Source organism: Echiichthys vipera (assembly GCF_963691815.1).
Source record: "Echiichthys vipera genome assembly, chromosome: 16".
Classification (NCBI taxonomy): Eukaryota; Metazoa; Chordata; class Actinopteri; order Perciformes; family Trachinidae; genus Echiichthys; species Echiichthys vipera.
In genome coordinates, this window is record NC_139841.1 from 17,503,067 (window position 1) to 17,527,595 (window position 24,529).

The 24,529-nt window shown below is 40.3% G+C and overlaps 1 protein-coding gene across 2 annotated transcripts in view; it reads right to left on the minus strand.

Annotated features, from left to right (window-relative positions):
- unc5cb (unc-5 netrin receptor Cb) overlaps positions 1-24,529 on the minus strand; it is a 114,089-nt gene that overhangs the window by 16,426 nt on the left and 73,134 nt on the right. For both annotated transcript variants that reach the window (XM_083930241.1, XM_083930240.1), the window contains exons 4-8: positions 19,367-19,470; positions 6,952-7,132; positions 4,674-4,841; positions 4,235-4,399; positions 505-561 (exon numbers count right to left, since the gene is read on the minus strand). In XM_083930241.1, coding sequence (XP_083786367.1) covers positions 505-561; positions 4,235-4,399; positions 4,674-4,841; positions 6,952-7,132; positions 19,367-19,470 — 675 coding nt within the window. The remainder of the gene's footprint in view (positions 1-504; positions 562-4,234; positions 4,400-4,673; positions 4,842-6,951; positions 7,133-19,366; positions 19,471-24,529) is intronic.

Sequence of the window (24,529 nt, forward strand, 5' to 3'; positions counted from 1 at the left end):
CTTAGAAAGACACAGTGGGTTAAATCATATGCCTTATTCAGTGCCTGAGCTCACGGTGAGGCTAGGTGTCAGGTGTAAGTTCATGAGGAGCAACAGGGTAAAGAGCCTTGTCAGCTCTGTGTTAGACAATAGTAACATGCCAAGTAAACCGGTAGCTGGCTAGCAGAGACAGGAAATAAGAAAGGACAATGTGGAAGTGAAAAAAGGAAAAGCCCTGAGGTGCACATAAATACAAAATTCTAATAGCAGTAATGAAATACTGTATATATGGACACCAAAGAACAATGGCAAACATTTGTTTTATTGTTTCGTTTTATGTTTTTAGTTCAAAAACACCATTTATAGCCCCAGATAAATCCAAGCCACATTCTATGAGTGACCAAAAATTCCTTGTGCATAACCTCTCAATGAAGATTAAAGACAGAGACAGACAAGTGATGAAATGAAAGAAATAATGTTAAAAAACCCAAAAAGATTTAAAACAAAAAACAACCAATAACTCACATGAATTTCCAAAATCACTCTGGTCTTTTGCCTCAGAGGACTTCTGATATAAGGAACCTTGAAGAGAGGAAGGGGATTGTGGGTGATAGAGAGAGAGAGAGAGAAAGAGTATGGGAGGTGGGGGGGGGGGGGGGGTAGACGGGAGAGCACTGATGAAAATCAAATTTAAGCCAACAGAAAAACAAACTCAACAAATGAGACAGCAACAAACTCATGAGTAGGAGTGATGACATGGGGAAACGATCTTTCTTGATTTGGCCCCTCCTCTCCAGATCTGTGTATAGAGTATAGAGATGGATGAGAGGAGCGAGGGGGAACATGGAGGTTCTGTGAGGGAGTGGCGTGATCCATCAACAGGGCTTAGTGCCTTAGCAGCAGCAGCAGCACTGATGCTGGCAGGTGAGGGGAATGGAGGAGCTGATAAAGTGTGGACTCCAACAGAGTCAATAGCACCAACAGCCTTGCATCTGTCACTAGATAGTGGAAGGAGAGGTTAGTGCAAAGGATGAAAGAAGACGATTATGTTAGGAAAGCAGGAAATGGAAAAGGGTTGAAGAAGCAAGAAAAATCTTCAACATAGATGGTTTTCAGGCTGCAAAGGGGCTTTTTGTTGGCTTTCCTGTGGTCAGGTTATATGTTGACGTGAAGAGGAAAGTGTGTAGCGTAGAATGGCAGCCAGGGACATAATAATATTCAGTCTCCCTGAGACATCCATAAACAACTATACAAACAATGAAGTCCTTATTGGAGAGAGAGAGCGCCAGAGGCAGACAAGTGGACCGACAGGAAAATCAATGGCTTGATAGATGGGGCTGGTGTGTTCATATAATCAGGCAATGGGAAGGCCGGGCTGGAGCAGGGGGAGGTGATTGTCAGGGTCAGTCTAACTGATGGCCCATTTGAACCCATCCTGTAGAGTTTCTATTTATCCGTCAGTCTACATCGTAGCCAGAGTAAAAGCATGCTTCAGTGGGTGGGCTCCAAATGAAACCTCATGGCCCAAGAGAGACAAAGATTAGTCCTTACTGACAACATAGGGCTGGGGAGGAATTGAGGGAGTCGTTATCTGTTCCCTTCATAACTTTCTTGAATGTAGCAGATTTCCAACCTCAGATTTCCAGAAACTGTCATCTGAAACTGAGGTCACAGTCGGAGTAGCTAAAGGTTAACTTTTGCTTCTACTACTTCTTGATGGAGAATCTACGTTCACTGAAATCGATGATCATATTACCAAAGATATTGGCATTTAATCAAAAGTTTTCAACCACTGTAGTGCAAATAAGCTCATGTTTTAGGATGGCTGAAGTGATCATGATTTCCCAGTGTCTGGTATTTGATAGCAATAAAACATTTGCCCTGGCTGAAGTACACACTCCCCTTTCTCTAGATCAATATGTCAAGAAAATGTCATGTCTGAGAGTGGGGTTACCAAAGGCCTGGAAAACACCATCAGAATCAAGAAAAGCGGACCACAGAGGGAGTGCGAAAGGGATTTAGACAGGTCAGCCTCAGTAGACTTTGAAAACTATTCTCATATGTGTTAGAATTGGGAAGTTAAAACTGAACAGGGAGAGAGTGCAACCTCTCCAGATCAATTTGTAGATACATAACATTGTTAACTCCAACCTCCAAACTCCCCGACGTGATAAACGTGACGTAATGTGATAAACAAGCTGCAAAGCAAATTATAACACAACTCTCTCCTTTTCGACTCAGGTCAGTTGTGTTTTAGAGCATCACAAGTTCTATTTCCAGCTCTGGTTATATCAAATTCCTTTGCCATATTTCTGCGATGGATTGCAATTGAAGTGATTTCAATAAATTCAAACAACAGAAAATAAGATCAAGCTGCAACGGAATCCACAGACGCGTGTTTGCTCCAATCCCGGCTCTGCACTGGAGGGAGCAGATCAGCGGTCCGAGGTGAGTTCAGATTGCACACAACTTCCATTCCCAATCATATTTGCCATAATGTGAGCTTTTAGATAATGGGCTGTTCTCCTAAATGCTAGTGGAAATGGTCATTAGCATTGACATAAGTGGCTTCATCCTCTTAGCTTCTAAAAAAAATCAATCCCTGAAATGATCCTAAATCTATATCATTATGGCTTTATATTCTCTGCAAGCTGGGCATCAATCTACCAAGAACTAATGCTTCTGAGATAGGCTGAGTCGCAGAGGGCGGGGAAGTGCGGGGTAAACGTATGTTGTGCCACAGAGGGAAATAAAATGAGATAAATAACACAAATAACTGTAGGTTCTCTTATAGACTGCTCCCCGATGCTTCTTTACACTGTAGACGTATGACCTCGGCTATAAAAATCAGCTAATGCATTCCTCTGATGCTAATGTTAAATGAAATCACTGACACTGCAGTCATAGTTTCCTGTAGGTCCTACGTACATATGGACGTATGAGTTTAATTTGGACAGAGACACGCCGATCCATCAGCCAGCTGCACGTTGATGCATACTGACCGCCAATGTGATGTCAACTGTAACCTATAGTACATCATGTCGTCGCCACAGTGACGGCCAGCTGTATCAAATTCTAAACATCCAGCAGCTGAGCCTCTATTATATTATTAGTGTCACAATTACCATCTGGTTAGGTTATACACATGATGGAGGCATCTGTGACAGTGTGTGGGTCTAACACCTTCAAAGATGTTTATTGGAGAGGACTTTCTGCTCAGTTACTGTACAGCCTTTCAAGCTTTTTCTCTTAGACACAGAAAAGAAGACTGTTTAAATAGACGAAGATTAAGGTATAAAATATTTTACCCTGTATCTACACTGCAGTAAACACACACATGCATACACAAACATACAGTAGACACACACGTATGCATCAGAGCAACTGCAGTATGACCCCAATCTGTGAATGTATTATAAGGGAGTTGGCTCAACTAAACTGCCAGGCTGTTTGAACTCGCTGGAAGAAAGAAAGGCAGAAAACAATTTGCTGCCTGCAGAAAAATATCTGGCTGCACCACAAACTGGCTTTGGCCTTTTTTTGTTAGCAACAAAACACTGAAACCAATTGAAGAATTGTAATTTATGAGAAAGAAATGCTGCTGCATCCTGGAGCCTTTTGTGTACTTTGAAATCATTTTAAGACTAGAATATTATCAACAATACTTTTCAACACATGTAATTTCCAACTCAGGAAAAGGAGCAAGTCTACACTTGTGCCACTTTGTGGCCTTGCGTTTCCTCTCATTGGGCAAAAGGAATCCAGAGTTTTTTAAAATAAGGTAGTAATCAAAGCAGCCTGGTAGCTGCGACCCCCCTTATGTAATTACAATATAATCACTTATTATTATTTTAAATATAACTCCCAAATGCTCAGCCTGTGACAAGGATAATTACTTGGATTGCTTCCCCATGTGGCCAAGTATCTTTTAACATATACTTTGCAACAGAGTTAAAAGATGTGCTTGGGTTTCTGCTTTTATGTCACTTTAATCCAGCAGCTTTTGTCTATTATGAATGTGCAAATAAAGAGATTGAGTGCAGAAGACAGAGCGGAAGGCATTTTAGCATGTCTTATTGTTTATGTATGAGTGAAGTGAAACAGAGTGAGTGAGAGACAGGGCGAGAGTGTTATGTGGGGATGTGAAACACAGCATGTTGATGAAAGAGCAGAGCGAAACTCATGGTCAAAGGGTGAAGAAATTTCTTTGGTTGGCAGGTCAGAGAGAGTAGCAGAGGATTAGCCGGGTACTCACTCTGCATGCACATCCCATCGGTGCAGTTCTTGGACTGGAGCACCATGCCCTCACAGTCCTTTCCCCCGTTTTTGGGTGCTGGAGCGTTGCATTCCCTCCTCCTCCAGTGGGTGCACTCTGTCCCACAGGTGGACCACTTACTCCACTCTGTCCACAGGCCATCCACTACCACACAACAGACAGGACGGACGGGGGTAGAGTGAACGAAATGGTACATGAGAAGATGAAGACAAATGAGTGCATGAGTGGGCGAGTGGATCCGTGATTGAGACAGTGAGAGATATGTGGGAGAGAGACACACACGTAAGGGGTGGAGGCACAAACAGAGCGAAATATGCAAACACAGAGTTGTATCATATTTTATATATTTTTTTGTTTCTGTGCACCTATACCCTTTCCACCCACTACTAAGTGGGTGTATTGTAATTTGATGCCATACCTGGGCAGAGAGGGTTGCATGCCAACTTCTGGATGCCTTGTCCATCGCAGATGGCGCCGCCGTTGAGCGGGGCTGGGTTGGTACAACTGCGTGTGCGTTTCTGGTAACCGCGGCCACAGCGGCTGTTACACACCGACCACTCGGTCCATGTCGACCATCCACCATTCACTGAAATACACGGTAATAAAACATGTTTGTTTTCTCACCTCATCCTCACCGCACTTTTAAAAACAGGTTGAAGGGTAATTTTTAAAAGGACACAACACAAATAATATAAAAGACAATTTAACAGATCAAATTAAGAATACAAATGCAGATTAAAACATTACATTTGTTTTCAGTGTGACTTATCAATACAAAGTTTACTGGAATCCCTTGAGTCGGACACCTCAATATACAGTATTGCCCATTGTTAAATGTATACATATAGTTTTTGTGTTTTTGACCCTGAAATATCTTACTTTGCCATACAGCCTGACAGTAAATTGTGGTCAGATTGCTGCATTTTCAATTCACTGATTCCTCCTAATGCCTCTCTTCCCTTTCTCATCCATCTCTGTCAGGGACTAAATCCAGTGCAGAGTGACACCAGGGCTTTTGGCTGAGAACACGTCTGTGGCATTTTAGATGGTGGAACTGGGGCCCCTTGGAGTCTCTGACTTTCAAATGTGACGTGCTTATGAGTGAAGCCCAACATATTGGACTCTAGGGGAAGACTGCTAAAGCCCCACATTTCTTTACTGTCTGCTTTCTTTCCTCTACGGATTATGGATCTATCTTTTCTCTCTCTCTCTCTTTTTTTCCTTTGTTGCCAGCTTGTGCTCCTGTTTCCAGTGTCCTTGTAGCGGGTTGGGCTAGAAACCACTGGGCTAAAAACAGATTGCCTGTCCTTCTCACTTTTTCATCGCTAACAACAAACATTAAGCCACCTTATTCTTTGGGTCTCTCAGACTGCTTTATGGGGGAGTATGTGTGCTTTCATACACAGCAAAACTGCATAAAGGTGCAGGTGAAAAATGTCTGTTGCATTTTCTCTCAAGGATGGGTTGACATTAAAGCAGTTTTTATATTCTTAATACACTGTGTTTGTAACAGGAAAGCCTTGCATACTTGTCCCTGAAAACGTCTCTCTTGAATTTACAATTTGTGTTTCTACATCACCCTTACATTGATCGCCACTAACCACATTGCTCTCAGTGTTCATGAAATAGTAAAAAGTGATGAGGAAATTATAGATTTGAAACTCAACCCTGGTGAATGGAATCAGTTTCGAGCATCTGTTCATTTTTGTTTTGAATGTGTATCCATCCACATACATGCAATACCTCTTCTTTCAGTCTCAATGTGCTATGCCTCCAGCAGGCGTTGAAGTTTCAACCTCACAGCCGTGCTGTGCAATAACAGTTGTGTTAGCTGATGTTAGGGAAACAGTGGGTGTGTCTGTGTGAAACCACAGCAGGAGTCTTTTTAAGTATGGCTCAGCCACATCAGCACCTCGCTTACAACTCAGAAAAAATTACTAATCTTCCATTTCTTGCACACCTTCCGGCAGGAACAAAATGAGCGAATGTTACATGCCGCAGGAGGCGGAGAGGGATTTGCTTTATGCAGTGTGACTTTGAAATTTGTATTATTTTGTTTAGTTGAGCTGACTTCTTATAGGAATACAACACTTTTTCTCTGCACTACTGTCTGAATTTACTGATCCCTCATGTGGCTCCTGAGGACAGCAGATGTGAGACCAATGATGGATCTTATTCACTACATTTATATCAACAAACTATTCTGGTTTTTGCTTTTATTCAGAAAAAGAAAGGATTCCTACTATGCTGTTTGCTTCTTTGATTGTGAAAAAACAGTAGCCGTTTGCAACATTTAATTGATATCCAGGTTTTTCATAATGTTTAAAAGTTGGTGCTAGTTGGTTTGTGTACAACACCAAAAGCAGCGCACAGAGCTGACTACAAGCCGTAAAAGAGGCCACAATCTGGCCGTAAAGTGTTGAGACCTGCAGTAAAAACCCCAGTTGAGACCAGGTGAAATATGGTGGTTACTCAAACAGCGAACTTACGATGCCATTAAGCTGAAAAATACTTTGAATACTCTGAATGCTCTTCATACATGTCACTGCTAACACTAGCAGCCTATATATGATATAATATGCTGATTACATGACCTGTATCAAATTTGGAATATTGTCATAATTGTAAAAGTGGAATATCAGTGTGCAAGAAACGGAGCCATTGTTGTTCAGTGTTAAAATCTAGTGTTGTATTACCATAGACAATAACTGTGGCGGTGGTGCTGCGTCTCTTGGCGACGATGTTCTTAGCAACACAGGTGTAGTTGGCAGTGTCAGAGAGGCGGGCCTGTTTGATAATCAGGTTGTGGTCGATGGTAATATAGAAGTTTCTGTCATCCGCGGGATCAATGACTTCTTCGTTCTTTAACCACTCCACCTGAGAAGAAGAAGGGAGCACAACATGAAAAAAAGAGAAAAGACAGGCAGCTTAGATTCGGAAAAGTGCTTTCAACAGACGGTGTGAGAAGATATAAGACAGGTTGACCTCATTAAATTGCAGAAAAATCACAGCAAAGTGTTTAAACAGCTATAGTTTTTCTTGTCTCCGCCTAGCATCTCAAATAGCAGCGAATGCCAGGATTAGAGCGCAATTGTTTACGTCTCTGAGGTCCTGCTACAAAATGTCAATAGCTATCATGCTCTTTTTATTCTCCCCCTAGAACAAAGCACTACAGTAACAGCATCTTTGTCAGATAGAGAGAAGAAAACTCTCCACAATTCCTGCTGCTGAGAGTCTCTCTGACCTTTCCTTATGAGTTCCATTTCTCTAAATGATACTGATATTGAACTCCTGGCACTATCACAGAACAGGGGACCATTTAGATCCTTTATTTGGCTGTAAATCACCAAGATCCTTTTTCTCTTCAAGAGGCGCAAAGGTTTCGAAAAAGAATAACATGTGCCACCTCACACTCTGCAGCCACTTTGATTCAAAAATATTTGCTGGTTCTCTGGTTTTCTTCAAAAGGGGCTGTTCAGTGATGGGGAGGCCTGGTAAATAGCTCCCTTCCTGTGTATTGTGATATCCCATGAGGAGCAGGGCCTGATAAGAGATAAGACCCTAGGGAGCATTACAGGAAAAGATAAGGAGGATGTTTATAAAGGTTCTTCTCATGAGAGATAAAGTATATCAAAAAAAATATAAAAAGTAGGACAATAACCTGATATAAGGCCTGCCAAGACAAAACGTTGTTTTTAGATTCCTCAAGAAACTACACAGCATGTAGTTGTGCAGAGTTGTAAAACACATTGGGGCATTGTTGTAAGACCAGCATTTTTTAGAACATTTACAAAAGAAGAGATGGGCCGATTGTGACATGCACTGATGTATCACCAGCTTCACAAGTATCTGTGTTAGCTTGAGATGACTGATATCCAGAGACAACACACTGGAGAGTCTGGGAAGAAAACATTTCCAATTCTATGCAATTATTTCAGAAGTTCCAAACCAGCCCTGATTCAAATCAATGCATGCAGTTCATAAAACACCTATCCCCATGACAAACTTACACCCGAACAAACACTGGCTGCAAAATTAATATTAGCATAGCTATACAGTAAACCCCTGGAAGTGTGATGCACATTTTCTGCTGATTTGGTGCTTATGAGTGTTTTCTTCCATGAACGTGTATTAGCTCAAGAGTCAATCATCGTATGGAGCCAGGAGGGATAGAATTCCCTCACAGGCCTTCTACTAGCTTAAATCAAACCACTCTTTTACACGAGCACAATGCAATAAAGCGCTGCCTTACATAGGCCGTAATATATAGGACATGCAATTACATCCATCGCTGATTCAGAGACTGCCATCTTCATTCCTCAAGATGATGCTACATCAGTATGTGTCAAAGCATGTTTTTATATAAGCAGTTGCTAATTTCATTTAATTTACTAGATACTTGATTTATTATTAACAAATGCAGTGCCCATTGCCCAATTAAAATGTTCTTTCTAAACAGACTGCTTGGCTTCAAGTATTGCTGCTTGCAGCTTTCTAGGGAACCGTTCATCCAAACAACTTCACACCTGACACTCCTGAGCAATACACCTAACATGACATAGTTGCGTACCCTAGCAATGCTACAGTATACGTGTCATTTGCACACGTTGGAAAATTGGTTTTACCAGAAATCTTCCAAGGTTTAGACAACAATACAAAAAATAGTGGTTTTGGTTCAAATAAACCCGTTCTGGCAGAAAGGCAGAGAGAGCTGCAGAAACATTTGGCGGTGTAACAGGTAGGGTTCCCTTCTCAATACACTACACGGTGTCTACATTATGGCCTACTTATAGATATGTCATGCTTGCACTCAACACAGCCCTGCACCAACCAAGGGTGTAGTTGATTGGATGAAAGGTTGTGGAGAAAATCGAAGGACAGACAGACAGACAGACAGACAGACAGAAAGGCAGGCAGGCAGACAGACAGACAGACAGACAGACAGACAGACAGACAGACACTTCATTGTTTTTAATTACAGAAAAATACCTTTTAATTGTAGATCACTTTTTCAAAGCACTATTATCACACAGGTCAATGAGAAGAAGAAGCAAGAAACAAAATATCCAACCTCAGTCAATCATTCTGTTGACTTTGTCCAGTATTAGGTGTCATTGTCTTTATTTGGTGAACTTAAACCTACATTCACTAAATAATGCTTTCAATCTCAGTTTAGCAACACATTTGAATGGTTACTCAAGTACCTTATAGCAAAGCCTCTCATATTTGATAGGTGTGTATAATTAGGCATTTCAGTATTGTGCTATTAAGTTCACTTCCATTTTCATTTTATTGTAATAAATCTGCCTTGACATCTGCCAAGGCAGCAGTTAGACATCTGTCAAGACTTTTTGGACTGGAGTACCAGACAAATTCAATGATAACTCACTCAATTGTAGCTTCTATTGACATTTTCTCCCTGAGGCTTCAACGTTGAAAATATATTTTATAAAGGTACTCCAATGATATACATTATACAAACATTTTAAATAAGGTGAATAACACCTGTACATTATCTTGACCTCAGACCTGTAATCACTCTGATAAAAGCAATGATGAGCAATGATGCACTGTCACAACTGCATTCAATGCATCAATGTCTAAATTCAAGGGTATGTTTTTGTGTGACCTAATTACCATTAGTCTTTGAAAGATAAGAAAAAAGATGACAAACATGACCAGAGAGAAGGACCCCTGTATTTAGAGAACAAATATATAACAGTGATCCGTCATTTTGTGAGTTCTTTGTTTCCTGTGTCATGATGAAAAGTGAGGGAACATAAGTCCAATAAAACAAATATAGATGATGCAAACAAGAGAAACTATGGGTTTTGTTGACATCATAATTTAGACCTGTTTATTTAGAGATGCCATCAGTGTGTGCAGAGAGCTGGACATTAGAAAGTAAAATGCCTGTTCTTGGAATAGAGATTGACATCTGATACAAAGAGGTGGTTAGACAATTTTGCACCAATCACAGAGGCAGCCTCTGCAAACGTGCTGCGTTCAGATGTCGAGAGCACTTTTATATGAGGAGGAAATTAAAAATTGAACAAAAGAGCTTTTCACCGCAGATGGAGGGGTGGGAGGGAGACGGAGTGACGAGGGACAGAAAGTGGTACAAACTCATGTCAGGAGTGGGAATGTGTGTGTGAGAGAGCAGGAGTGAGCAACAGTTCACCCATCATTTATTCTGTACCGACTATAATTAGGACTCATTAATAAACCCAGAGATGAAAAGGTAAGCCAATCTCTACACCGCACTTGAGAAAGAATTTCAAATGAATGAAAATCAGCAGAAGAATACATCTTATTTAGCATTTGTCCAACTTTCTCTCATGCCAACAGACTCAAACATGCACAGGGAGATACACAAACTTGCACACACACATGCAAACACTCACACACACTCGTGCTCGTTAGCGTCTGATTGGCAGTGAAACATCCGGAGAGGTAATTGGCACATTTCGTGTCATTAACTGAGGAAAATTGCCACATGTCAACTGTCATAAAGAGAGGGAGTCTTCCTGTCTGGTCAGAGTGACAGAGAGAGAGAGACAGAGAGAGAGAGAAAAAAAGAGAGAGAGAGAGAGAGAAACCTTAACCTAGAGAGGAAGAGAAGGAGACAGAAAGACAGGTAGGTGCAAAACTGAGAGGGGATAAGGGAATAGATTAGGGAAAAGGAGAGGAGGTGAATGTAGCACAGGAGGACGGTCACTAGTGTTCCGAAATATATATGATACGTCATCACTGAGAGGTGAGGAGGGACGAGATGGAATTAAGACGGGGAGCGGAGGAAAAAAAGTTACAAAGAGGTGACTTTGGACTTGAAGAGTTGAACACTCTGAATGAGTGAGTAGAGTAAGGGAAAAACTAAAGTGAGATGTGAACAAAGAAAATCCAACTGAGAGGAGATAGCTTTTTTCATCTATTGAGCTCTGAAGATTTCACAGACCAGGATGCGTCGGACGGTATTGAGAAAAATAATAAAGAAAGGTGGAAAAAATAAATCTGTCGAAAGAGGTGCTGTACAGCGAGGAGGAGGTGTCCTTAATGTTTTGTAATTTTATGTTGAAACAGGAGGCTGGAGCAGAGCATACAACCTTCAGGTCTTTTGAGGGACTCACTCATAGTGGTCTATGTCCTTATCCAGGTGCTGGATCAGGACACAGCCTCCACTGTCACTTTAGTAAACAGAAATGGCTGCGGACCAGGCTGTAACCAGTGGGATGTTTCTGTGCTCAGCCATGGGTGTGCCAACCAGCAGAACACTAATTAGCCCAATATACAGAACACACTGTATACAATCCACTCACTTGTTAAGAACTAGTGCAAGGCAAAACCATTCATTACTCATCGCTGTCGTGTCAGAAATAGAACGTACAGCAGAGTGTGGGGGTGGAGAAGGGGTGTGAAAAGGAAGAAAAAAAATGTTCCACAAAAATGTGTGCGACTCCTCTACAGAGAAGTCATTATGAGCTTTCCTGCATCTCCACATGAAGTCTAACTATCTATCCAATGTAATTTATTCATTTCCCTTTTTTCACAGCATATATCCGCCGCAGGCTTGAATGACACACCTGGAGAATGAGCCACAAAAGGTTACAAACTGATTATTCAATCATTCACTACGAGACAACAAGCCATATGCTCTGCATCTGCCTGCATGACAAGAATGGAAATGTGAGCTGTATAAATATTAAGAAGCTGAAATACAACAAGGTGTGATATCTTGAGGTGCGATGGGAAGAATGTTTGTTTGTGTGTGTGTGTGTGTGTGTGTGTGTGTGTGTGTGTGTGTGTGTGTGTGTGTGTGTGTGTGTGTGTGTGTGTGTGTGTGTGTGTGTGTGTGTGTGTGTGTGTGTGTGTGTGTGTGTGTGTGTGTGTGTGTGTGTGTGTGTGTTAAACCTGTATTAGTTGCTTGTATTTTCATCTGTATGTGTGATTGTGTGGGTGTATGTAGAGCAGATGGAAATGCATGGGGGTTGATAACAGAGGTGGAGTTGGGGGTTCAGGTGTCCATACAGAAGACAGATCAGTGAGACTTGAGCCAGCAGCAATGGCCTCCTCTAGCTCATTCCTGCCTAAAGCTCTCTACAGTTTGATGAAGGAGAACAACCATGTCTTAAAGTAGCTCAAAGGACAGCCTGCTTCACTGCTGCAGCACAACTCTCCATTTTTTCTTGCACGGTTCATATGCCTCTTGAAATATGATTACTAGAATCCCTCAGTGCCTACTGTGCAAGAGACATGAAGTTGCAGGGCGTTTATGTTTTCACCACTTTGTTTTTGTCTGTTTGTTAGGGAGAGATTTGTTTAAAACTTGGTATATAAATCATCACTTGCCCACAAAACTGTTGATTATAATTGATGGTGATGATGTGACTCTGGGAATTCGGCCAATATACTGTACAAGTTGTTTTTAAGCCAACATCTTTTGATACATTCAACTGTGGGGGTGGACAAGTTCTGCAGAGAGGCATGGCACACACATGCTATTTTATGTGAAATATCAAATCATAAACTAGTATAAATCATTACTGAGGCTGCAGATTTGCAAGCCGGAGAACTGTGTGATACACTCTGCAGTCCTTGGTCTCGCAGAGTCTCCTCTGGCCTTAAGAAAAGCTCAGTTGATAACTCCACCAAGGTAGAGGGTTGTTGTGCACTGATAAGAGGTCCAAACGCTCTCAGTATACCATGCAACCTTCAGGAGTAAGGCTATAAAATGTATAATATGTTCTGTGTAAAAAGCTAAAAATTTATTTTAATGATAAAGAAATTGTTTATCTTAAAAGGAGACCTCCCTCAGTTTCATCTCATTCACACATTACATGGAAATACCACCTGGAATCCAGCAATTCCCCTTTCCTACAACTCCAGGTTGCATGTTTTTTTTAATACAATTTTATGTCTTTTTGGGAACTGTAAACAAAGAAGCTGTGTTTACCTTGAGGGCTTGGGGGAAAGCTGTGATGGTGAGTGAACCAGTGATTCAAAACAGATCATAGCTCATGTAGCTCATAGTACATTTGATAGTTTTCTTGGTTTTGTTTCTTGGTTTTGTTTTCTAGTATCCATTTACATCTTTTCACCCTTCTGAAGCCCCAGGCAGTTGTCTCTTGAAAAATATTTTCTTTTCTTTGCAATAGGTGGTCCAATGGAATATATGCAAGGAAAACCCCCTCCGGTCCAAAGTGCTGTTAAGACCTGACCCATTTCAGGTAACAGTAGAAAGGGCAGTGACTTACAGAGGACAGCAGAGCTCACAAATGTTGGTCTATTAGAGTAAATCACAGCCTTGGCATGGGGAAACTTCAGTGATTGACAGGTGCCTGAAGGGCAATCTTTGGTTAGTTGCCAGAGGGATTTGGTCTGGCCTCCTGACACTTCCTCTCCCATGGGTAACCTTAATGAAAACACACTTCCTGTTTCACTGGGCACTGGAGTGTTGTTACTCCTGACATTCCCGGGCCCCTCTTAACTACACAATACAGCATTTTGACTGTGAGGAAGCACTCAGCTTTTTTTTGACAAGGTAACCTGGTAAACCACCGTTTGTGCTATGACTTCATTTTGCCTATTAAAAGGAACTGGACCTAAAATCAACAGTAATCACTGATATTTACATGGTGTGATCAGTGGAAAAGGTGGATGCTGGATCTCCATAAAGTGCCACAGTCATGATATTTGAGCCAGAAAAGGTTTTATAACATAATACTCAATGCTTAGAGAGTCATTATCAGCACATTTAGTCAATAACAAAAAGTGAGGAAACATAATTTGAGCTCAATAACCACATCTACTGTCTCTATGGATTCACAGAATTGCATGTGAAACCGTAAATTTGGCTCTGGCTGCTGTCCCAGCTGTCTAAATTCATCCGCCTTATTTTCTCACTTCTCTAGATGAGGGAGTGTGAAGTAAAGATCTTTGTGTTTCCTGGCTTTCTTCTCAGTAAAGCCAATGGACTTAATCATGGCAGCAGGGCCTCTTCCCTGCAGAGCATCAATGACTCGTTACCCATGATAACACGGCAGGACCCTGGCTGACTGAGGAGATGCCTGAATTAAAATCCTGCTTCCATGGAAACAGGCTCAGCAGCTCACAGTGCTGCATCACCTCTGAACCCATGTCTTTCTCTCCGGGCTGTGACAAGTGCTCTGAAGTGGAGATGGAGATGGAGGGCAAGGGAGAAGAAAAGAGAAAGGAACAATAAAGCTGCATTCTTTCCCAAAAGGAGATTTAAGGCAATTTCATGAGCCTGCCACATGTTCGTGAGTATGAAAAGAGGCCACTGTTACGTCTGTAGAGGCCCTTAAGATGTTGATGAAAGAGCTCCATGGAGGTATTGAAAGAGGATCAGCATTGAGCTGATGCAAAGTCTTCCATCCCCATCTTTACCTTTATTACTCTATCTACGGGTATCTCAGCAAGTGAGCCCACGTATCACAGAAACCAAGCCTTTTCTGCCAAAGCACTCCCTCTCCCTTACTTCCTACAATATTCTCAACAGTTAAGTTTCCTTCTGCTCTTGATTAAGTATATATCAAATATTCTTGGCAATGGAAATGTATAACAATGACTTTTAGGGAGCCTGGTGAGTGTCTGATGTATTCATCGCATACAAGACATTCAGATGACTGAATCCTTGTGCTATTTCAGAAACCCCACAGTATTTCAGTCTTCTGAGGCCAAGGTTCCATTGGTAATGGTCGCAAGGCAAGCCAAAATAAATGTGCTGCTTGTTTTCTTTGTGTGTGTGTGTGTGTGTGTGTGTGTGTGTGTGTGTGTGTGTGTGTGTGTGTGTGTGTGTGTGTGTGTGTGTGTGTGTGTGTGTGTGTGTGTGTGTGTGTGTGTGTGTGTGTGTGTACAATTCAGGGACTAAGAGAACACCAGAAAATCAATATATCAAGTGTGAATAATGTCAAAAATAAGGGCCAGACTCAACTCAAAAATACATAAAACCTCTAATATGTCTGGTGGGAACTGTTTCATATCTTCTGTTATAAAAAAGTTGCTGCATCATCACATGAGAAATCCTGATTATTCAGCATAATGTTCAGTTATCGGGGGCAACGGCCGCTGAAGAAAGTCAACAAAGACTCAAAACCACTTAAATAGAATCACAGAACGTCATTACTGTGGTAAACCATTATGAAAGCCTCTAATGCAAATCATCTGAAGAAGGAAAGAGAAAGAGGGAACACAAGACTGACACTGGATAACATCAAATACCACAGTTCCACTTTGTAATCTGAGATCAAAACTAATTGTGATTGACTTACTTTGATTCTCCAAGACGTGGGCTTTGTAGCTCTGAGAATGTATCAGTGTGTGGGTGAGTTACTTTGCTAACTCATCTAAAACAGCTGCAAAAATGCAGCATTATAGCTGATCCCAACAAAATATCTCCATTAAATCTAAAGTCAAAATGTTAACAACCTCAAAGTGTCAGAAAAAGTCAGTGCTTGCAGCCATTTAACCATCATAATGTTAGCTGGGACACTATTCTAACAGTAAAAAGTCATTTTAGTACCATCAACATTTCCTTATAAAACTCTTTTATCCTAGTAAAAGGAAGCACAAAAGGAAGCACAAAAGTTTGAGTCATTCTTCCACTTTATGACTCAAACTTTCTTCCAGTGAGGTATTTTCTACCAGCTGACTAGCTCCTGACGGTGAATCAGGTGTCCTAACTCCCAGATCAATAAACTCACACCTACATGTTTCCTGTAGGTTTGAATCCAAAGCCGGGTTCCCCATTGTCACCCAGGTTCTAAGTGCCGGCCTGTTGCATCTATTCTTGTGATGATAATATTATTGTTTTTCTTAAAGCAAAATTGTCAATAGGTGATTTTCAATATTGCCCAGCCCTAACACACATATATATCCGCACAGCCCTGCTGGAAGCTTGTCAGATTTTGAATGACTGCAGAACTTCATCAATTCTCTGTGTTTGTTAGTAAAACAGACATACCGGTGACCGACCACTCTGCTGCACACAGACAGCTGTTGGAGAAGAGAAAAGGAAGAGGAGCAGCACATAAAAACGCACACCAATGTCCACAGCAAAATAAGAGAAATATGAGAAAATACAATCAAAGGGCATGGTCTGTGGAAAAAAACTGACACCACCACACACGGTTATGAGTGACGACTGAAAATTACTTTTGTATTTGCCTATACATTGTTAGTTTTAGGATAATACTACATATTATACCTTTAAAGAGCAGTTGTCGATGATTGGTGCATATGTGCTGTGAAAACAACTGTTTAGTGCTCAGATTCAACCCCTCACTTCATAGATGTAGTGTTTAAACATTTACATTTTTTAGTGCACACTTATTGGTCCCTGATTCCTGATATTATTAATTCCTATTAAAAAAAATGTTTGTGATATTAATAATTATATTTGATAATTGCTAATACAAAACCTGATGCCACCTGTTCCCAACAGATAAGATGAATTATCTTTCAGTGCTCAGTTGAATTGTTGGCAGCATGTTATCAAAAGTGCCTGTGCATGGATATGTTTAATGTCTTTGCTGATACTCCCAAATGTGAACATCCATGTGGAAATGCGGGGATGTCGTTAAGCACAGTGTGTGTCCTCCTTTTTCATGAAATTTGGAACCCTACCACACAGCCCAAAGCCCATGACATACTGTACATTTCCCATGATTTAACAAAAGTGTATAAGAGTATGGGTTTTATGGCTCAGTCACAGCCTGCCATTCTGCCAGCCTTTCCCTCGCTGGGCAAAGGCCTGTAAAGGAACCACAGAGTGAGCTGACAGCCCACTGGAGGCCTGACAACAACCCACTGGATCCAACCCTGACAAACCCCAACAGCTCCTCTCCCTCTGCCTTCAGCCTCTCTCATCCCCTCTGTATTATGTTTTTGTTTCGGAGTGGGTGAAATATGACAGATCTTTCCTTCACAACGGCTGCTACACATTTCTGCAGATTCATATGTAACCACAGACTTAGCCCATCTGCTTTTCCGAGGCTTTTTCTCTGGCGGGCTTGTGTGAGAAAAGGCCTGACAAACACAGATGAAAAAGCAGCATTCAGTTTTGTCCTTTTTCCCACTGAGGCAGCTGTGTTTGAGCTCAGAAAGAAAAACAGGAAACACAACTTGTGGAACTGAACTGTTGTCTTTTTTTTGTAGCCATGAGGTAATGCGAGTAATTAAAGAAGCTGAAAAAGTGCCTCTGTAAACTCACACGAAATTCAATTCAATCAAAGAAGGAAAAAAAAGAGAAAGAATCATCACTGATCTTGAATGCAGTGAGGATTTTAAACAATGTGCTTTTTTCATTAATAGAAGAAGTGAATTGCTACAAATGCCAAAAAATCATATCCTCATAGGCCCCATTAAGATTTCAGAAGAATTTTCTTTTTTTTTATATATATATATATATAAATCAGGTTAAGGTGCAATATAAATACTGTTAAAGTATCGAAACTCTCAATCCACAGACAAATGCACACAGCCTGAATTCAGAAACTTTGCTTTTAAACAATCCGTCTGGATTTCTGTAGGGTTGTGATGTCACAGCTACACTATATAGGTAGAAAGTTCCGCTACAGTGCCGTCACAGTCATTACTTGGCTTCAATGGTGGCACAGAGGCCAAAGACCCAGAAACACTGACCAATCAGAGAAGACTTGGCTTTTTCAGGGGGTGACTACAGGTACATTCAGGCAGTATTAGAAAAATAATGTGTTTTTTCTTAACATTAAAGCATCTAAACATTTTCTAGTAGAAACACAAAATGCTTGTATAATCATAATGTAACACTTTTCTTGTTTTTCCTCCTGTTTGTTGAATAAATGGCTATCTACGGTAAAACAGCACTGATTCCACTTGACTACACACAACTGCATACCTTTACCCAGACTGAAAAAGCTATTAATGTTGGCAAGCCTCCTATTTGCCCTTCACTGTACAACTTGGTTGCCACAGCAACTCCATATCTGAGAATACATAGATGTGTCATGGCTGGACCCTAGCTGAGTCTTTAATCACTGCACTGAGCCAATCCAGGATTGACAGACAAACCTCAGAAAGGCAGCAGAATCACCAATACTATAAGGCTGTTACAGCAGCACTATCAGACTGAAGCTCGGATTGTATAAGGAGAGTCTACGGAGTGCCAGTCCCAAACTTTCGTCCATTTAGCCTGTCAGCACTTTCAGCAGGGATAAATGCTGTGCAGTTCCACTCACTTAACTCGGCTTTTCCAGGTCAATCACAAGCCTTTACAGAGTTCAGTCTCAACACCCCCAACTCAAAAAAAAAAAAAAAAACACTCTCCTACCCCTCCCATCAAACCACCCTTTCATCCTCTATTTATGTTCCTGCAATCTCAACTGAGCCTTTTCAAATGCAGCTATAACAGTGTTCTACTGTAGGGCAGGGAGGAAGTAGAGCAGTGAGGTGATATTGGCTGAGCCAAGGTAACACAGGGACACAACTGGTTTTATTCTTTTTTTTACAGCAGATAATTACAATTTTCTCTCCTCTGACTAAATTGGACTGGCTGGCCAACGTTCAGGAAATACCCAAATAGCTTAAATAGCCCAGGCAGTGGTGGGAAAATGTCCTTATCTGTGCGCTAGACTGTGTCAGATTTGTTCAGTGTTATTTCATTACAACTTCTGAAATAAACATGAGTTCAAAACTGAGGCAAATTCGACTATCAACACAGTTTTCAGCTGTTAGTGTGTGATAAAGGAAGAGAACTCGCATTACCAAAAAATATAATACATGCTAATAAATACATATGCCCAATATAAATTATATGGGAGCTGAACACTTTAGCTACCCATTATATACTAAATCACACCATAAATGATGCCGATGTTTCAGTAGAAGCTAAACGTCAGTGAGGCTCTAAACATAAACCTCTTTTCAGAGCAGTGAGTTTATTGCATTTGATGCCAGAACTTTTGGCCAGGCTTATTGTGGATAATCACAACTGCCTGCGTTTCTATGGTGAACATGTATAATTTCACATTTAGAGCTTGTCTTTTCTAACAAAAACCATAATGAACCTTACAACTACAGTTTACTGGCTCAGTGAAATGTCTTTTTTAACCTTACCTCAGCAGCTGGGATGCCTTCAGGTGGGCGACATTGGAGCAACACTTCCTGTTCGAGTGACACTTCCTTCCCGAGGGGTTCCTGGTCAAATGTCTTCCTCAAGTCTACAATGAACAGACAGAAGCACAGTGTGTATCAATATTCACCTCTATGTCACTGACAGGTATGAGGGCTGTTTTGAGAGCTATATTTAATATTAAATGCTGAGTCAATCAATAATAGTATTGGTATTCCTACAATTACTCATAAAAAGGAAAGGCAGGGTAACTCATCAATGATGATTGCCACTGTACAAATGCAATACACAACAGTGTGTATTAGCCAGCTTCACAGTAACTGAGATTTATGTTTTCGTGCAATCTCCCTCTCTCCTTCAGCACACAGATAAACTTTCCTGAAGTAGATGGAAGGAAGATAGGGAGACGGAGATCTCTTGCCCTTCAATGAAAAACCAATATTTTTGTGGTGTGAGAGCCCTGATGGAGTAGTGCAGGGGCAGGGATAGTGGAGCTGACAGTGCAGGATTACTGAAGGTGTCATGCTACACGGGAACCCAAAGCCCATTAGACATATATCATAATCTGCTGCACAGACTGAGACAGGAGCAGTGGGCATCATGCAGAACAACAGACAGGAGAGAGAAAAGAGGAAAGAGTGGAGATGACGAAATGGGGAGTTTCAGCACTATTTGGGAATTTTGGAGTTACTGAAGAAGCAAATTTAAAATCAAACCTCCAAACATCACCGCTACCATTTGCACAGCCTTCGGAATATTCCTGGCAAACACACTCTTTAGCCTTTTTGCTGCCACTTTCTATATAAAGTAGTAACCACATATACCACAGCATGCTCTAAAATACCATGTTTTTTCCGATACAATAATTCTAATTACGGAATCTGGTATGAACTGAACTCAGAAACTATGCCAATGTTAAGCCAGTCCTGCTAACAACAAACATAACTGAAGAGGGAGACAAACTAGGGCTGGGAGATATGGGCAAAATCTTCTATCCCAGTATTGGTAATTTCATATCTCAATAACAATATATGACAAAATAGTAGATTTTCTGGTAATTCAATTAATTAATAGTCCATGATAAATAACCACATGGCAAAGCCTATTTTCCTATGTGAATTAAATACTACAAATGAAGAGTACAGAATATTTTCTAATTTTATTAAGAACTTTAGTGCAAAATGATCATAACATGTAGGGATCTGAATGCAGGGCATTGTCTTTTGCTGTATGGCTGTCCTGCCATTCCGTTTTTTTGTCATTGGGATAGAAATAATACAGAAAAATATCAATGGTACTTTTTATATAATTTTTACTAATATATATACATATATATACATATATATATATGACACATGCCTGGATTAAAATGGATGACGTATCTCTTTAATGTGCTTGTGATTGTCAATTTAGACAACGTAATTGTGTATCAGGAAATCTCTATATTTTTCACGATACATTCCATTGAAAAATGACTAACAATCATATTAAATTATCGCCAAGCCCTAAGACGAACAAAGTGGAAAATCATATCCATGCTACAGCGGAGAGGTTATAGTTAATCAAAAAGTCCAGCTCAGAACCTTAAGGGTTGAATCAAGAAAGTAATATACACGTTAAAAGAAGAAAAATACTGTGTGAGATATAGTGCTAATAAAACTGCAAAAAGGCTGCAACAGTAAGATAAGTGTTGAGAGTCTGTGTTTATTTTATATCTAATCTCTAATTTTGTGATACTAATGCATTTCTTCAGTACTTTCTACTACCTGCAACTAACCGTGTCCATGGAAACAAACCCAGAAATGACCCCCAGGTAAGCGATTCAATCTGTGAAAAGGATATGGCAATTCTTCTTCACAGAATGCTATTAATACAGTAATGGGGTGGTACTGATATTGTGTGCTAACATAAAAAAGAGAAGTATTATATTATATAGCTCTACAAAAGAACATTGGTTTTGAATTTTAGGTTAAGATGTGAGTATGCTGCAGACTGAAAGCACATTCAGATGTGCTGCAACACAGATTGTATGGCAGAATTTGTACTTCAGAACACTTGTGGGTAGAATGGTTGAAGAAATGTAATAGGCTACCGTACCCACATCTATCATAGGAAATAACTGTTTTTCAATGCCGTGGGAGATTGAAGTATGTGCAAGAATGGATATAGAAAGAACAGAGCATTCTGACTATAGTTTCTCGTAGGCATTACACGCAATAAAAAGAGACCTCCGTACAACCAGCTCAAGATAGAGGTTCAATTTACAGATTTCATCACTTGCTTTCTTTATGTCCAATAGGTATTATACTTAAATAGAGACAATTCACTCTTCTGCTAACTGTTCCACATCACCTGCAGAAGAAACTAGATCATGTTCCTATTACAGAATACATGATCAGGCTTAATCCGGAGGGCCCAAAGAATACCTTTACTTATTTTATAAGGTTCATTTTTTATTAGGACAAATTAAACTTAAAATAACAAATTCAATGAGAGTCCTTGTCCCAATTCAACCTGTGAGAAGAGTATGCATGTCTTTAGGGGATATGCCATAACTCGACAAATTTCAATGTATTATAAAAGCTGAAAGAGTGAGTTTTGAATTGAAAGCAATTTCTGTAAAGGTCTGGTATGAAATTTAAAGAGGGGATGACTAGAGGGGCATATTTTAAGAGATTGCTTTATGGAATTTGATCCAAGGACAAACAGTTTGTTTTTCTTAAGATTGAAAGGTAAGGAAAATAAAAGAGGAAGCAAAACTATGTCTCAAGGGCGTACTGTTGTTTGAAGTTGTGAGAGTAATTCTATTGTTGCTCTGATGGAAGAACTACAATACAGAGAGGAAGCCTAGTTTAAACTGCCTCCAAAAGAAGATTTACTCACAGTGTGACAGGTGAGGAGGAGAAGCAGGCACATCTTCTCCTACAATGGGACACACTTTAGGATATACAGTACTATATGCACTACAGCCAAATCCAATAAATTAAATTTGATATCTCCATATAAAGCTACTGCAGAGTATGCAAGTCTTCACTGGTTACTGGTCTGGCTGCTCAGTGTGCAGTATAGCAGGATGCCATTTGGTGGTTTAGACTGAACCATAATTCCAAGCAGCCACTTTACTGGTGGTGTGTCCATGTCATGGTGCATAGTAGCTTCTGGTTTGGCCCAAACATTTTTATATTTGAAGATTATGATCACGATGAGAAGAAGTAAAAACTAATATTCTTATCTCCGTTAACTATATTATGTATTCTGGTAATTCAATAAATAAATAGTCTATTTGAATATAACCACAGGGTAAAGTCTACTTCTGTATACTCCTGTGTGGATTAAATACTTGACAAAGGGATATATAAATAAATTTGATAGACATTTTTATATTGTTTTGACAATATACTGTATATATCGTCATATGCAAAATAATAAATGTTGTTTGGATAGTTACACTTCTTTTGTTGCCAGGAAATCGCAGTCTTTTAGTGTAAAACCAGAGTCTGTTACTGACACTAAGTGGGTGCATTATTGTACAGAACATAAACATCACATAATAGCATGAATCACATTATTAGTATTAATAGCAGGCATAGGCCAGCATTTGTGAGTTAATGTGAAATATTCATGTTTTTATTACCCATACTTCTTGTAGCAGATCAACTCCAGCTTGTTAAACTAAAATTAAACACCCATTGCTTGTAATGTTATTTTCATCATGATTTGCAAACCTTTGGCATTACTCTTGATGAAACACAGTTTAGTAGCATGAAAGTGATTATTTTGCACTTTATGTTTTATTGGATGCGGGCTGAAATTATGCCTCCCCTCTGGAGTCTCTCCTTTCCTCACTTCTCGTAACCCCGAACGGTACTGTGGGACACTGAAGGGTGTGGGAGCAGCTGAGTCGACATTCCTGTGGGAGTCGCACGATTCCCTCTCCTCAGCAGAGAAATACTTCCAGCCTCACTCGCCCTCAGATGGATACACATATGACAACCATTACCTTAAGTGGATATGTTTAGCTACTTGTGATGCTAAATTACATCTGCCTTACACTTCTGAAACGTCCTCGCTTGGTAAATCATTAGCTACTGATTCAAACCCAGATTAGGAATGACTGTGAAGACTTACCAAGTTTAAGTTTAAATCAAAAGTGAAGTCACTGGCAGTTAAGTTGAGGTTTCACTTATTATGATGTACTCATTAAAATGATAAGGCCACAAACAAAAAAGAAAATCCATTTCCAGCTTTCTCAGTAAACATTACACCCTAACAATCTTTTGAAAGACATTTCGGTTGATTTGATTAATTCATTTCATTTGCTTCTGTGCAAATGCTTTTATTGCATCTCTTTGGCAGGCAGTCACTGCACCCCAACTATGGGGGCCAATCAAAATGATTTTTTGGAGGTCACAAGAAGAAAAAGCAATCATAGGGAATTGACACATTTTCTTTCCCTCCAAAAGTCATACGGAAACTCGGACAATACTTACAGCCAGACCAGCCTTTTTGCGAGTCTGAGAGCCAGTTCTTCAACATAGCCTCTTAACTTGCCAGCGCTGGCTCTGACTCACCATCTGATTAAAGTGTATATGTTTAGATGATAGGAGAGGAGAGAAAAACAAGGCCAGTTTCCATTAGCAGGATAGAGCCTGGCTCTGACAAGGAGCCTGCCTGAAGAGAGAGCACAGTAGAGGAGCTAATTCATTCAGCAGAAGCTAATGGGAGGGGAAGAGGGGTCCATTGTGATTTGAGGGATAGGTTAGTGCTGGAAGGCTGCTCATCATGGGTGATTATAGGAGGTGGAGCAGCGGGAGTGGACTCGGCGGGAGACTGAGAAGCATGATTCTGATTCACTGGGCTAGTATAACAGAAGCAGTAATGAGTAGAATTACTGGTGTTTGGGAATACATTGAATTTAAAGGAAAAAAACTGTACAGAAAACAGGGGGAACAATAAGAGAGAAAGAGAATACAATAAAATAAATGAGAATAAAAATTGAGAGGGGCAGGTATATGATTGCTAACTGCCTCTAAATGGAGTATATCAACTGAAAACCATGGGTATTGACTCCGTAACTCTGCTACTCTGCTGTAATGTAAAGAGAAAACAAAATCATTCTGACAGTGGCAAAGAGTTGCAGCCAAACA